A 16,272-nucleotide genomic window follows, 5' to 3' on the forward strand; every position below is an offset into this window, starting at 1 on the left:
TTGTAAACACCATTTTAAGTTATTCAAAAAATAAAACGAGAACTTGCCATTTAAGACATTTTTATTGTAAAAAAAAAGGATACGATTACATTTCATTTAACATTTTTAAAGTTGAGTGTTACATGATACAGGTATTGCCTATTTTTCTTTGAAAAATGAATGGCAATCAAAAAGTTGTTAGTGTTTAAAAAGAATGCGACAGGATGTACTTTTTGCAACAGCAGTACTTTTTGTTAAAGCATATTTCCTGTATTGGCTATTTTTATTCAATCCTTGATTGAACTGGTAATTACAAGATAACAAAATCATTTTTAATCTTCAAAAATATTTGCCGTACCATATTTGAATTACCAAAAAAAAAACATTTCGGTATATCAGACTACTTTTTTGTAACACGTAGTGAATGTGAATCTCACAATATATTGGCTATTTTTATTGACAAAATGAAAAGTCACATTCAGAAGTCAATTCAATAATTCAATGGTACAAGATAACACGTGCACTGATAACAATTACCTGCTGCTTTGTCTCCGGAACACAAAGCTCGCCTTCAATACCATTAACTAAGTATTATCATCTATCTATCTATCTATCTATCTATCTATCTATCTATCTATCTATCTATCTATCTATCTATCTATCTATCTATCTATCTATCTATCTATCTATCTATCTATCTATCTATCTATCTATCTATCTATCTATCTATCTATCTATCTATCTATCTATCTATCTATCTATGTCCAGCCTAAAATCTGTGATGAACTACAAGTCCCGTGATGCATTAGTTTGTTACACCCCGAGGAACCGAGGAAGTTGGAGAACTCTTCCTAAACGCCACTTTAGACGCATTTTGAAGGTAAAACGCGGAACATTTTATGAAGCAACAATCGATAGCAACTATGGAGATTTTTGCAAGGTCGTTCGTTGCCTCTAGAGAACATAATGCAACTTTTATTAGCATTTAGCACGGCAAAGCACATCCTTGTCACAAACTGGATCCACGTGGTGTGAAGATGTGTATGTGCGCGTGTTTTGAGTTTGCGTCCATTTAATGTTTGTGTGTCTCATTGTGCGTGCCGTCCCTCGTCTTTTCTTTTTTTCTTCCAGTCTTCTGGCCGCTGAAAGCAGAGAAGACGTATCCGCCTCCTGACTGGGCTCCGGCTAATTCCAGCTTTATTACAAATTCTCAGGTTAGTGTTACTGTGATTCTGGAATGTAACAAGTTGCCTTCTAAGTTATTCTTCTGCAAGCATAGACACATTTAATGCAATCGAACAGTAGAAAGCTTAAGTGACTTCTTCTTTTGCTGTGCGATGGTTTTTTTGATGTTCAATTCTTTAGTTCAGTACACACGGCAACATGTCTCACTCTACGTAGTCGATATAGAGTTAAAAAAGACTGATGAAAGCTAAACTTCTTCAACGTCTGCACTTCGGTAAAAGTATATACTCTGAAATCTGCATAAATAAAAAATGAATGTATACTATGATTGATATTCAAAAGATATGAAAAAATGGTTTGATTCTTTTTTTTCTCTTTTTTTAAACTAAGAGCTAACTATCATCGGCACAACTTTGGGGTTTTTTTTGCTATCAAAACAATTTGTCAAGACAATATGAAGTGGCAGCAACTTCTCACAGTTCTCTGAAATAAGGTACCGGTAATTGTTGGCAATATCCTGCTTCTCTGAATGTGTTGTGCCATTCACACGAATGCTCCCTGGTTCACATTCCTCCGTGTCGCTTCTTTGCCTTACATGACCCGAAGATCTCAATTAAAGGCTCAACCATGGTGAAATTTAGTCATTTACCTCTTGCAAGTTATATCTTGTTGACATATGTGGCAGTTAAAACATTGAGAAGCCTATTTTTACAAAGTAAGTAGTAGAAAATCCATATTTGTAATCCATATTTACTACCACTCTTGTGTGTGTGTTTTTAAATACGAATGTCTGGAGTAGTCAGCTACAATTTTGACTTTTCAATTGATGGGTGTGATCGGTACACACTGATACACACAAAGCCTGTAATTGTTGTTGTCAGGATAAGGAAGACAAATTTCATCAGTCTAATCGGAGCCTTCCAGTGATGAGATCACATGGTGGCACACAAACGTCACAAGGGTCCTAATCATTGTGACTGTCAGCACTTTGCTACTTAATGAATTATCAACACCAGGATGCAACAAACTAGTACTAAGTCAAGAAAACAAATCTCAAATATTTACTCCAGTTTTCTTTAATAAAGTCGTAGAAGCTTATACGCCTGGGAAGGTGCTTGTCATTTTGCTTTGTGTTTTTGTTCTGTCTGATTGGGCCCACCGTAGTGTGATAATGTAAGACTGGAGTTGTTTGAAAAGGTCAGCGCTTCCTCGCCGCTTGACCTTTTGTTCCAACCAGTTTGTGTAATTAGACGACGCAAAGTGGTGAAAGGTCATTCTCCCATCTCGCAGGTGCCATGGCTGAACGGGTGCTGGTGGTCGGCGGAGGAGGGAGGGAGCACGCACTGGCGTGGAAGCTGGCCCAGTCGCAGCACATCCAGCAAGTCCTGGTGGCGCCGGGAAATGCTGGGACGGTCAACTGCGGCAAAATTTGCAACTCTGGTAAATGTAACTTTAGTTCCTTTGAAGAATATATTATACGTCCAAATGTACAGGAAGTATTTTTATTTACACTTGCATCCAATGAATGGGAATTTCTCACTTATCTCTTTTCCAGACCAAAGCTGTAAAAAAAAAAAAAGCACACGTTCAACCATATATTTGTGCGGGCATTGCCTAAACGGTGATGTAATCAAATGCTCATTCTCACTCCAGAGGTGTCAGTGAATAACCACGCCATATTGGCTCAATTTTGTAAGGACCATCACGTGGGGCTGGTGGTGGTTGGGCCTGAGGTTCCGCTCGCAGCAGGTAAGTTGAGCGTTTCTGTTCAAATCTTCCGCCAGTGCTCCTTAGCCTCACCATCGGCCGTGCTTTCTGACCTAGGTATCGTGGACGACTTGATGGCGGCAGGAGTGCGGTGTTTTGGCCCATCTGCGAAAGCCGCCCAGTTGGAGGCCAGCAAGAGCTTCTCCAAGGCCTTCATGGAGCGCCATGGCATCCCCACAGCACGCTACGGCTCGTTTACCGACGCTGAAGAGGCATGCAACTACATCCTCACGTCAGTACACCCGATTTTCTAAAAGTACATTTTTACTGCCCCGACCTCTGCCTTTAACTCTTTGAGCGCAGTTGACGTGAAAAAATGTCAACATGAAACCAAACAGAAGTAGCTGACATTTTTTTTTTTTTTTTTTTGGTGGGAGATGGGCAGAGAAAAGCCTTGATTATTAAGCCAGGACAGTTAAAGAGTACCAAAAAAAAAGTTTTTCTCTCTCCCTCTTTTTCTTTTTTTTGTCTCCCAGGGCAGACTTTCCGGCGCTGGTTGTGAAAGCCAGTGGCTTGGCGGCAGGCAAAGGAGTTATTGTAGCACAGGACCAAGAGGAGGCCTGTCGGGCTGTGATGGACATCATGAAGGTGACTTGCATTGGATGTGCGATGAGCAATGTTGAGTGGATTATTGTACTCTTAAATTTTGTTTTTCCACTCTTGAATTGTCAGGACCAAGCGTTTGGGGCTGCAGGCGACACGGTGGTGGTGGAGGAGCTTCTAGAGGGAGAGGAAGTATCTGTGAGTTCTCGCAAAGCTAAAGTAGCAAACACAACAGCGGCCCCCAAGTGGGTTTTTTTGTGCCATGGCCCTCTTTCACATCCAGTAAAGTAATATTTTAATAGATTTGCATAAAATGCCCAGCCTTTTTCGCTGAATGTAGTTGTAGCTAATCGGAGCCCCGCGCTTGTTTTACTCCAACGAGACATTCCATTTTGGAATAATGGGAGACAATGAACCTCCAGCTGGAGCTGATTTTTAAACTAAAACTCATGCCATTGTCTAATGATCAAATGTCATGTCCTGAAAGAGAACAAAACACATTGCCCTTGCAGTGTCTGTGCTTCACCGATGGCTCCTCGGTGTCGCCGATGCCTCCGGCACAGGATCATAAACGTCTGCAAGATGGCGATCGGGGGCCAAACACAGGTGGCATGGGAGCCTACTGTCCCACTCCTCAGGTATGATGATGGTGGAAAAATATATGCAACAAAAAGCAAACAGACAAAAAAAGGATTTGGCCTGCCATACTGAAATGCCGAGTCTATTTTGGCAGACGTTTCCCAAACGTTAAATCTCATTGACCTAAAATGCCAAGCCATGTTTGTGTGATGTGTCTGGAAACTGCTCGAGAATTTGCTTTTCTTTTTTGTGGTGCAGGTGAGCGAGGAGCTGCTGGTCCAGATCCGAGAGTCTGTGCTTCAGAAGACCGTGGACGGGATGAAGCAAGAGGGAACTCCTTACGTTGGCGAGTGTAGATTTGATACCAGACTTGGTTTGCGATTGATAGGCTGCCATCAACATCATTATGATGTGACTCTCCAGGGGTTCTGTACGCCGGGTTGATGTTGACGCAGCAGGGTCTGAAAGTTCTGGAGTTCAACTGTCGCTTTGGAGACCCGGAGTGTCAGGTCTTGCTTCCTTTGCTGAAGAGCGACCTGTACGAGGTCATTTTGAACACCATCAACGGCAAGCTGGCCCTCAGCCCCCCCGAGTGGCACCAGGACAAATCTGCCGTTACGGTGGTGATGGCGAGTTCTGGTTATCCTGGCGCCTACAGCAAAGGGGTGGTTCTCACTGGTAAGTGGTTGGGGTACTCGTAAAGTTATCGTAGCATCGTATTTTCCGGACCATGATTCGCTCCTTAGTATAACTGGCACCAAATTTATTTGATAAAATCCAACACCAAGAACAGCCATGTCATCTTGAAAGGCAAATGAAAATAAAACTACAGAGAACAACAGGCTGAATAAGTGTACGATATGCTAACGTTAGAAGACGCATAAACAATTTAACTGAGAACCTGCCTGGTATGTTCACGTAACATATTAAGAGTTATTCAGATTAACAAACCGAAAAACTGAAGTCATTCGCAGAGCTGAAAACAAAAGTCGCTTATTAAAATGACGAAAATCAACATACGTTGACATCTAAACACATTTGAAGCCAAAAGATCTGAAGACATTTAAAAGCAAAGGAATTAAAAATTCAAACAGGATTTAAAAGCATTTGTACTTGGGCCCGACTTCACTTCCGATGGATACTTATTCTATTTGTGTGCAGCATAACAGCTAAATGCCACTTCACCACGTTGGCTTTGAAACCCGGGCTCCACTAGTTGACCTGAGTCTGTCAGACGTCCGAGTTTAAACTGAATATACCACAAGCTATGACGCGGAAACATTTCAATTTTGTACAAATGATTTCACTTGGGCGAAAAAAGCACCGCTGTGAAGACTCTCCTTTACTTCCACGAACAACTCAGGCTAAACATGCCTCCTATTCTTCCATCCTTTACTCCTCAGGTCTGTCCCAGGTTGAGGACACTGGGATTCAGGTGTTCCACGCAGGCACAGCCCTGAAGGATAAGCAAGTGGTCTCCAGCGGTGGCCGCGTCCTGACCGTCACGGCGGTCAGGCCATCTCTGGAGGCCGCGCTGCAGGCAGCCAATCAGGGCGTGGCGGCTGTGGGGTTCCCCGGTGCCGTGTACCGCCGCGACATCGGCCACAAGGCCATTGCGCATTTCAAGCAACGCAGGTGTGTTTGAATGCGGCTCTAAACATTCCATCTTCTGTACGGTCGCTGGCCTGTTTTATAAATAAATGAATTTTGGATGATCTCGTTGTTGCTTCTTCGCTTGGAATGACCATCACTGATAATTTTATGATTTCCAACACAAAAAGAAGCATTCTTAGGTGAGAGGTGTGCAATGACAGCTCACATAGTGATTTGACCCTGTCTCTGACAGAGGCCTGACATATAAAGACAGCGGCGTAGACATCGCCGCTGGCAACAAACTTGTGGATATGATCAAGCCACTGGCCAGGGCAACGTCCCGTCCGGGTAACTTGACATTTGAAAGCAATCTTTTTTTCCATATGCGGAAAATATCACCTTATGTGTTTTCACCATTTCTCTTCACCAGGATGTAATGCTGAGCTTGGAGGTTTTGCTGGACTCTTTGACCTTAAAGCAGCAGGGTTTATCGACCCGATCCTGGTATCCGGAACGGATGGAGTCGGCACCAAACTTAAGGTGTGATTTAGCCATTGCCATTCCTTTTCATTTACATTTTGAAACTTTATACACCATATCATAGTATTGCTATTCCGCGTAACGCTTGTGAGGTTTTAAGTATCGTTTTTGTGCACTTGGGTTTGTCATGTTGAACGTGTGTGGGCCTAACCTCTTGAGCGATGATGTAGAATTGGCTGCCTGTTTAACCTCCTAAATGCTAGCCACTCTTGTGTCCAGTGACGGCGACAGTTGAGGCCATCAGCAGGTCGTCTAAGAATGTGCTCATGTGTTGACTGTATTTTGTCACTGTTTGTTTGGCAAAGCCATTGGAAGGGCCCAAGCAGCTGTGTCTCCAGTCTATTCCTTCTGTCTTGAACGCCTGCGAAGGGACCGCAATACTTGCCATTTAGCAGTGTTCGGATATATTGAATTAGCTGATGATTACTTTAACGTAGGCGTGCAGTTGTGTGACTTTTAGACAGTTGTAATTTGCAATTGGGACATTTCGCTTTAGTTACAAAAATAAGTATTTCGATGCATTGCAGGAAGAGAATCAATCCAATGTCCTTAAACGTTTGAAGAGTGTGTTAATTTAAAGTAGCCCTCAAATTAAAATAAGAGCGACTAACCTAAACACTGTATTCTGATCAATATTACATTCACAAAAAAAAAAAGTTAATCCGATTAATCCACTTGACCAAATGTCCCCTGGCTCACATTGCAAAAGTTACGGCTCACCTGTTTTCCGTGTTTGGTCATGTGATGTTGATCATTGAATGAGGCGCCGCGGAGTAAAATGTCTGCCTCACGAGATGGCGGAAAGAGGAGGGTGAATCTGCTTGATGCGAGGTCTCCTTTAAAAAGGTGAAACTTCTCCCGTGTTTTCTCTTATCGCACCCTTTTTAAACATCAAGTGTCATCTCAACCATGTGGTAAGGTGCTGACATTTTTTAAATGATTTATTTTTCTTCTAGCCGCCAAAAGAAAATATAAAACCTTTTTATTTTTTTATTCGTATTTGTAATGAAATTGTCAAATTATTTTCTTTTTGCCGTTGTTTGATTTAAAAAGCGGTCAACCTCTTTCAGATTGCTCAAGCGTGTGGGCAGCATGGAAGCTTGGGTCAGGACCTGGTGGCCATGTGTGTGAACGACGTGCTGGCTCAGGGTGCCGAGCCGCTCTTCTTCCTGGACTACTTCTCATGCGGCAGGCTGGATGTAGATGTGACGGCCACGGTTGTCGCGGGAATCGCCAAAGCGTGTGAAATGGCCGGTTGTGCTCTGCTGGGTAAGGAGAGACGCCGCTGTCGAAATTTCCGTCCTACTGCGCTGCCGTATCGACCCACCAATCTTTGTCAATGTCCAGGTGGAGAGACGGCAGAAATGCCTGGAGTCTACGTCGCGGGGGAATACGATCTTGCTGGGTTCTGTGTGGGAGCAGTAGAGCGGGGAGCCCTGCTGCCGCGGCTGGCGGACATCACTGAAGGAGACCTCTTGATCGGCGTGGCCTCCTCTGGTATCCATAGCAATGGCTTCAGCCTGGTCCGCAAGGTCTTGGAGCGAACGCGTCTTAGCTACAGCTCACCGGCACCTTTTGGTCACCCAGGACAGACTGTTGGTAAGTGTGGGTTCTGATTGTTATACGGTTGTGCCTTGAGATACAAGGGACACACTCACAGTTTTTTTTTTTTTTTTATATATAACAGCTGTCGATTGGACAAATGTATTCATTGACTTTATTTTTCACTTTGGCAGATGCAATTACCGTATTGGCCCGAATATAAAACTGTCTTTTTCACATTGAAATAAGAGACATTATACCCATTCACGACGCTAGATGGCGCCAGATACCATTGACCCGAATGCTGAACTTGACTCCCCAGGCCAAAGAACCCTTGTCACGAAGAAGAAAAAAATAAAAATAGCGGTAGCACAAAGGGAAAAAAATAGCGGTAAGAAAGAAAAGAGAAGAAAATAATAGAAGAGATAGCAGAAAATTGAGAAATGTAGCGAATCTGGAGAAAAGTGGGTCAACCGGCAGCTGAGAAGTTAGGATGTCATTTACATTTCAAAAGCCAGAAGCCATCCATTTACGAATGTGATTGTACTTTAGATTTGAATGAGGCAAAATAACATTTTTTCTCAAATATATTGTTATAATCATTTGTTTCAGATGTACTGTAATTGTTTTCTGTATAAAATGAATTTGGTGTTCAAAAAGTCTTTTTTTCAAACTTGATCTTGAAAAAGAGAGGGTGGTCTTATAATCAGGGCCGTCCTATATTTGGGCCAATAAGGTAATATACAGTATATTATTTAAAAAAACAAGGTTTAAGGTGTAAAGAAAATTACATGTCTTGTATTATTGTATTAACCACGTAGCCTCCACTACCCTATGCTAACGTACAATAGGCAATTTCATTGGCACAGAAGCTAAGCTTAGTGTTTGTCATACATAATTATTTGTTATACAATAATATATAAATATAAAAATACATAATAATCTGTTTTATTGCAAGTGTAGTTTGTACGCGGGGACTCGGTGTAACTTCTTATTTTCACAATGACCTCCAGGGGAGGTTTTGCTGACGCCGACTAAGATCTATAGTCGTCTGCTCCTTCCAATCCTGCGCAGCGGTGCTGTGAAAGCATACGCTCACATCACTGGAGGAGGACTTTTGGAAAACATCCCTCGGGTTCTGCCCCAGGAGCTGGCTGTCGATTTAGGTGAGGCACACGTTACATGGAATCAAGTTGTCCTATTTTTCCCCATTTTAATGCTCTCATCAACATGGAATCATGAATCAGTTTTCTATGTGCAAAATGCAAATATTTACTGAAGTAACAATTTCGATTTAGAATTTTGCATTAACATTTTTCACTTGGAACAGTTATTCACAAGTAATCTCTCAAACAATATTACTGTCCATCAACAACGGTGAAAAAAATATTTTGTCACACATCTGCTTTAACAGCTCTTTTTATGGAATCAAAACAGAACAATATAACATTATAAAGTGCACATCTCTAAGGAATTAAACTAGTACTCAGCCTATAGTGGATTTAAACCATGGCTGCATACTTCGTTTTTCTCAAGTTTGCTTTGAACACAGCAGTCGGGCTGTGTTGATTGTGTTGGTCCTTCTTGTGCGGAAGTCTCTCTACGTTTTTGTGTAGACATCATTTCGCATGACTACACTTGGTTCGATGACAACACTGGAGACGTTTTATTTTCAGTGTGGTCGCTACCACTGCACCGCTAAACTCTCGACGTGCATCAGCGCACAGTCACTGTCAGACGAACACAGAGAAGCTCTACTCGTTTTATTTATATGGAGAACACTGTAACCTTCCACACAAAATAGTTCCAAACAAGTAACAATCGCGTCAGTGGCATACATCAAACTCAACGTAATGCCTGCTCTTTATTCACCAGAGGCTCATCAACAGAGTCTCTTATTTCTCTCCCGAAATAGTGTCTTCTTCCGCTTGGTGTACCTTAGCCTTCTCCGCTACGTACAATCTCTGTACACAGCTTGTAATGGAGGCTCTCGCTGGCAATCTGTAGTGGAGTCGTTCAATGCAATGCGAATGATTTCAGCTTGAGTTGAGCTGTGGACAATATTGACAGGCTTGCATGCAGTAGCCATTTAGCTATGGCTTCAGCAAATATGTTCTTCGTCATGTCATCCATTTTCTTCGCTTTGAAATGATCCATAGTTGTCTGTCTGAGACGAGGGGGCGGAGTACTCGCGTCAGCTGTGTGCTTGGCCATTAAGTGGTATTTCAGACTCGACGTGCTATGATGATAGCTCAGTTTACGACTGCAAAACATCCAGGTAACTTTGGTCTTGTCAGTGGAACAATCTGGCAAATTTTTAAAAGTAAACTTTCCATTTAGTTCATTTAAGTACGGTATCTGTTTTCGGTGTCTCGCGCTGCCGTGGCTGTGACGTGTGCCGCATTAATCTCGCGAGAAAAAATTGAATCCCGTTAAATTTCATTTGAATTAATGCCAATAAAAACGCGCTAAACTGACGGCTCTAATATTTACACATGCTTTTTCTTTTCAGATGCATCTCGTTGGATCATCCCTCCAGTGTTTTCCTGGCTGCAGATGGAGGGTGGCCTGACTGAGCGTGAAATGACCCGCACTTTCAATTGCGGCTTGGGTGCGGTGCTGGTGGTCGCCCCCGTGGACGCTCAAAGGGTTTTGCGGCAACTGCAAGCCCACGAAGAGGCCTGGATCGTGGGTGCGCTCGCTCACAAGCCACCTGGTGAGAGACAGCAAGCGTCCAGAACCTCCATGTGGGAGTCGCACACAATACAAACTTGCAATTTCAATGTGGTACTGTAGGTGCTGAGTCTGTGGTGGTCCGAAACCTGAAACACAGCCTGTTAAACACTGGTCCAGCCTCCAAGAATGGCAGTTGTCTTTGTGATAGCAGCATTCCTCACAAGAGGACCAAGGTTGGGGTTCTCATCTCAGGCACAGGTTTGCTTGTTTATTATGAAGTGGGTTCCTAAAACGGCACAGACTACAAACTCCGGCTCGCTTGTCTCCTCTAGGTACCAATCTTCAAGCCCTGATCGATCAGGCCAAGCGCCCATCTAGCTGCGCAGAAATTGTGGTTGTCATCTCCAACAAGCCTGGGGTTCAGGGTCTCAAGAGAGCGGCATTGGCTGGCATCCAGACACGGGTACTTGTCTTTTAAGAGTTTCTGTAATTAATGTTTACAAATACAGATGTTTACATCATGCTAGCATCTCTAAAATCGCTACTAATCAGAAAAAAGAAAAGGCAAGGCAGCTTTTTGAAGCATGTTTCATACACAAAGGCAATTCAATGTGCTTCACAATCAACCTCGAATGACATTCAGATGCTAAGCATAGAAAACTAAAGCAAATTACTAAAAGAATGTATGTGAACATTTAAACATATTAACAGAATACTTTGAAAGCATATACAAAAAATCATTTTCTAAAATTACAAAAAGAAAAAAAAAGATTTAAAAATGTCAAAAGGACCTTGATCAAAGGCATGTGGGGGGGGGGGGGCAAACAAAGTTTTTAACCTGGTTTGTAACTTACAGTAGCTATTTTCACTTGTCTTAAAAAAAAAAAAGTCCAGACTTTCAGTCTTGAGCCCTCATGATGCCACATGGCTCCCGCAGAATGAGGGACATTTGCGCATCCAAGAGTAAATAGAGGTGTCGAAAATAGCTTGAGAACAAATCTAATTGGTCCTTAATGTGTAAAAAAAAATAAGACGGCGTGGGGACAGACGCATGGTATTGATTTGTGAAAAATTAGGAAATTAAATTAAATTTAATAAATTTGGAAATTCGGTCATATGAGCTTTCCATCTGACAGTAACGCTGTGTGTGTGATTAAAACTAGGTGGTGGACCACAAACTGTACGGGAGCCGAGCAGAGTTTGACGGCACAATTGACCGCGTGCTGGAAGAATTTGGGGTGGAGTTGGTGTGTCTCGCTGGATTCATGCGGATCCTCACAGGATCTTTCGTCAAGAAATGGAACAGTGAGTTGAAGAACTGATGATCACTTATAAATCTTGAGATTTTTATTTCTTTTTTTAAATCGTCTCATCTTAGGTAAACTTTTGAACATCCATCCCTCCCTGCTGCCCTCCTTCAAGGGGGTGAACGCCCAAAAGCAAGCTCTCCAGGCCGGGGTGCGGGTCAGCGGCTGCACAGTACACTTTGTTGCAGTAAGTCGGCCACGTTGTCATCCGAACATCAGCATGCCATCAAGGCCAAGACGAATCTTCTCATTTGCCTGTCAGGAGGAGGTGGACGCAGGGGCCATCATTGTGCAGGAGGCTGTGCCAGTGTTGAGCGGCGACACAGAGGAAAGTCTGGCGGACAGAATCAAAGAGGCTGAGCACAGGGCCTTCCCGGTGGCTATGGAGCTGGTCGCCAGTGGGGCCATCCACCTTAGTGAGGACGGACGTGTCATCCACCGGTCCAATTTACAGCAGTAGTACGAATAGTCAAGTAAAAGTGTAGTATGACACTGCATCAAAGCAGGGGCTTTGGGGAAATAAACATTTCAGATTTGCATGAATGGTGAATGTTTGCTTGAGGGCATGACGGCTCCCTGGTGCCTGCGGGCATTCTTGTGGGTGACCCCTGAAGTTGAGTCAATATAACAATGTAAAATAAGTACAAGTGTGTAAAACACAAGGAATTTGTCTCCGGTCGTAACAACTAATAACGAGCAACTACCATAAACAAAGTATTGAAAGACTTGCCATAATGTAAAGGAACCATTGTTCCAACACTGACGGCTATGCTATGTGCAGACTCATCAAGCAGAGTTGAAACTTCTCCATTTTACCCCCAAGAAGTTAATATTCCCATTGAACTTGATGTTTGTTAATTTGTTACGCTGTTTGAAATCCATATTGGTCAAGCTCCCACACAGGAAGGCCGCAGCCAGGATCGAACCCACAATCATGCACTGCGAGGCTGACATGCTATAACACCTTAATCACCGAGCCGCCTATTTCAGGAACATATGCAAAAAAAACAAAAAACACCTTTGATCATAACTTGTCAACTACGAAACCATAAAACAGATGCATCATTTAAGAAGAGCATGTTGGATGTGAAAATCATCTACCGTACATGGGGGGGAAAAAGGTCTAACTCTAAAATGAAGAAAATAAGATGTCTCATTTTACTGGTAATGTGCCAATGTTTGGCCACTCTTGAGACCTCAGAGTGTCATGATTCTGTTACATTTTCATGATGACTGTGATTCTGATCAGGACACTTGACAATGACATTGACTAATTTCATGCATGTTTGCACCAATGGAAGCACAGGACTGTGAGCCTCTCGTTTCCAGCTCTGGTCGACAGGTGTGGCTTTCCCTGCAGGCCGTATCCACTCAGTGTCTGGATGATCTCCTCTAGGATTTGAAGGAACAACAGGTGAAAATAAATGGCATGATTTCAATCAAGTGAGTCAGCAACAAAAATATGAAAGGATCACGGAAACCACAAAAATTCCTCACGGGTGTGAATAACAAGGGCATTTTAGTTTACGTAATAAAACAAATTGAAAACAAACTGTTTACAAAAAAACATGCTTTTAAAAAAACGATTACTAAGGACTATATTTTCTGTTTACAAAACTAGAATTTTAGCAAAAAGTCCATTTTCATCTTTGGCAATTTAATTTATGAGCCCTTTGAGGTTGATTTTTATCTTGCACACAAGACTAAAGCTAATACAAATAAAACTATTGTACAAACAATCCGATGCTGAAAACTAACTAAAAGTAAATCAATTTTAAAAAACAATAAATGAAAATTCCCAAACAAATATAACACAGGTGAACAGTTGTGTTGTGACAAATAAATTGTTCATCTTTGTGCCAGTTACATAAACTGGGGTTGGTGTTGTTTTTATTTTTTTGCCTCATGTAAAATGTGTGCCTTGCCTCCAAAGTCACTTGGGACAAAGCCGACTCTTCCTACTCAGGAAACTGAGGTCTTTTGGGGCTCAGAGGTCACTCCTTAAGATGTTCTATAAACTCGGTGGTGGCCTCGGCCATCCATTATGGCATTGTCTGCTGGTCAGGCAGCATCTCGGCCCGGGACAGAAAGAGACTGGAGCGACTGGTCAGGAAGGCCAGTTCTGTCCTGGGTTGCTCCCTTGACACTCTGGAGGAGGTGGGCAACAGAAGGATGCTAACTAAGCTAAAAGCTATGATGGCCAGTTCCTCCCACACCCTCCAGCCCGCCCTGACAGCACTTGGTAGCTCCTTCAGCCAGAGACTGTTACACCCGCGCTGCAAGAAGGATAGATACCGACGCTCGTTCCTACCGACTGCTGTCAGGTTGATGAATAAAAAATAACAATCATAATAATAATAGTAATTAAATGATGTGAAGGAAAATTGTAAATAGTACTGCGATTTATCCATTTTGTGTTCATATTGCATTTAATTGAAAGATGTTTGTTGTTTTTTTTCCCTTTCTTCTTTCTACATACATTCTTGCTGCTGGAGGCTGTAAATTTCCCCAGTGTGGGACGAATAAAGGATATCTTATCCTATCTTGCCAACTCAGCGGTGAAAAAAACCCAACCCAGGCACCTGGATCATTCTCTGCTATGGTGACCAAGTAGAACAGCCCTCGACTGGACAGCAACTGGGATACGATTGGTAGAAATCTGTCGGTGACCTCACGGCCTCGACTCCCACCGGCCCAAGCAGCTTCGATGCCTTTGCTGCCCACCTTGATGACACATACACACAGAAACCCCCCCCAACTTAACTCCTCCATGATCTCACTTGCGTGACAGCTCAACTTTCAGGTGGAGAGCCACCTCGCTGGATGGTGTGACCACATATGGAGGGTTAAACAGGAGCACATCCACTTGTCCACTTAACCGGAGCAGGAGACTTTCCACCTAAACCAAAGCGCAAATGTGAAGCAGGCAACTCAAGATTTGAAGTTGACCCTTGTGCATGTAAAGCAGCACCTGACCAGGTCTGTGATGATGGGCTCCAGCGACACAGTGTTGCGTGATGCCGTCCTGGCAGTGCACAGCGCGGCGGCACGATTCACGTCTGTACAACTAGTAAACACACTCTTGGTCACATGGAGGGGAGCAGACGTGACGACAATGTTGAGACACTTACAAGTAAATCGCAGAGGGTCCCAGCAGGGACGCGAGGAATGCGGACACCACTCCGGAGCCGCTACCGACCTCCACGCACACACACGGCCTGCTGACAATGGTGACAAGCGTGCTGCAACACTCCTCACAAATATTTTGCAATATTTAGCTTTCGGGTGAAACTTCAGCGGTAAACTGACTGGCGAACTTGACTGAACCTTCTCAAAACTTTGAACAGTTGTTCTGTGTTCTTTTTGTGGAAATGGCAACAGTAACAACAAATTTAAACCTTTGGAGGTCAAATTAACACTGAATTTAGGTTAATCCTAATTACTTCACTAATTTCACTCCAAAACTGGTTATATGAGAGACAGTCAGGAACATAATTCAAGATTACCATGCACATAAACAAAACTGTAATCTTCCACACATAATACTGAAATACCCTTATATTCTTAAGGAAGATACACATTTCAGTGGTGCACGTGGGAGCAATTCAGTAAGGTCTGAGAGTTTCACTAAGGTGTGTGAGGGGGCGTGTTTCAGTGGTCTGTGAGAACTCAGTAGTATGTGTTTGTGGGCATATCAGTGGTATAGTGTGTGACAGTAGGATGTTTGTGAGCCTTTAATTTGTGTGTATGAGCACATGGTGAAAGAGTGTTTTGGCAGTGTACCACTAGGGTGAGTGTGATAGCATTTCAATAACGTTTGTGAGAGTAATTCAGTACCACATTCTGTGACAGTATTTGTATGTGTTTTAGTAGGGGTGCGTGAAAGTTTCATTGTGTATGAGAGCAGTTTAGCAGCATTTGTGAGACCGTTCGCGCGCGCGCGTGTGTGCGTGTGTGTGTGTGTGTTTGTCACCTCATGTTTTGGAGCTTGCGAGCATCCTTTTCCAGCGCATCAATGAGCAGGAAGGAATCCTCCGACGGCTCGTAAACTTGGCTGAAGTCTCCTCGTCCGGCGTGATCGTACAGCGGCGTGGGGTAGTTCGCCGTCATGGTTAAACGCATACCTCCCTTCTCCTCGGGTCAGTCACGTTCATGTCGCGGCACCAATCAATTTTAATGAATCGTGACACGTTTGGTATTTACTCGTTGAACGTTAAGACGCGCCTCGGTTTACTTCCTATTACGTCGGCGTACGTACTTACGTACGTGTTACGTCAGTCTGCGTCTTCGTGACCTTTGAGATATAGCTACCACCTTGTGGACATTATTGAGAATTGCACTATTTGCTTGCCTTCGAATCGAATGAATGCTTTTTCAGTTCATTTTATTGAAAGCGATCAGCTCAAAATCTAACGGTCAATAATAGACTTTTGTACAGTTTTCGTCTCCTGTCGTTCAGCAGCTGTTTGTCGAGTCGTATGAATTTCAAGTGCAGTGAATAAATATTGGTTTGAAATGAAATTAATTGTTGTAATTGGCAATTCCATAGATGTCTTGAACA

At 43.0% G+C, this 16,272-nt stretch overlaps 2 protein-coding genes across 6 annotated transcripts; one reads left to right on the plus strand and one right to left on the minus strand.

Annotated features, from left to right (window-relative positions):
• The first annotated feature begins 740 nt into the window (after positions 1–740).
• gart (phosphoribosylglycinamide formyltransferase) lies at positions 741–12,254 on the plus strand. 4 transcript variants are annotated; one of them, XM_052056900.1, is made up of 22 exons: positions 777–859; positions 1,111–1,193; positions 2,455–2,604; positions 2,818–2,913; positions 2,989–3,163; positions 3,408–3,519; positions 3,604–3,672; positions 3,987–4,112; positions 4,312–4,399; positions 4,477–4,731; positions 5,457–5,688; positions 5,900–5,994; positions 6,077–6,186; positions 7,257–7,455; positions 7,534–7,785; positions 8,742–8,894; positions 10,241–10,444; positions 10,525–10,662; positions 10,737–10,867; positions 11,568–11,709; positions 11,783–11,898; positions 11,974–12,254. In XM_052056900.1, the coding sequence occupies exons 3-22, from the start codon at positions 2,460–2,462 to the stop codon at positions 12,169–12,171; spliced, it is 3,036 nt and encodes a 1,011-aa protein (XP_051912860.1). In that variant the 5' UTR covers positions 777–859; positions 1,111–1,193; positions 2,455–2,459; the 3' UTR covers positions 12,172–12,254. The 4 variants fall into 4 exon arrangements, with proteins under 4 accessions (XP_051912856.1, XP_051912860.1, XP_051912858.1 ...); XM_052056896.1 differs by having other exon boundaries at positions 741–859; positions 11,783–12,254; XM_052056898.1 differs by lacking the exon at positions 777–859 and adding an exon at positions 866–1,020 and having other exon boundaries at positions 11,783–12,254.
• A 592-nt stretch (positions 12,255–12,846) lies between these two features.
• Positions 12,847–15,974, minus strand: n6amt1 (N-6 adenine-specific DNA methyltransferase 1). Of its 2 annotated transcripts, none has more exons than XM_052056991.1 (6): positions 15,685–15,974; positions 14,843–14,929; positions 14,688–14,778; positions 14,527–14,610; positions 14,294–14,435; positions 12,847–13,103 (listed from the first exon to the last, which is right to left on the minus strand). In XM_052056991.1, exons 1-6 carry the CDS (start codon positions 15,831–15,833, stop codon positions 12,988–12,990), a joined length of 669 nt encoding a protein of 222 aa, XP_051912951.1. In that variant the 5' UTR covers positions 15,834–15,974; the 3' UTR covers positions 12,847–12,987. The 2 variants fall into 2 exon arrangements, with proteins under 2 accessions (XP_051912951.1, XP_051912950.1); XM_052056990.1 differs by having other exon boundaries at positions 14,843–14,932.
• Between the last annotated feature and the right edge of the window lie 298 nt (positions 15,975–16,272).

The sequence above is a fragment of the Hippocampus zosterae genome, chromosome 2 (assembly GCF_025434085.1).
Source record: "Hippocampus zosterae strain Florida chromosome 2, ASM2543408v3, whole genome shotgun sequence".
In the NCBI taxonomy this organism is placed as follows: Eukaryota; Metazoa; Chordata; class Actinopteri; order Syngnathiformes; family Syngnathidae; genus Hippocampus; species Hippocampus zosterae.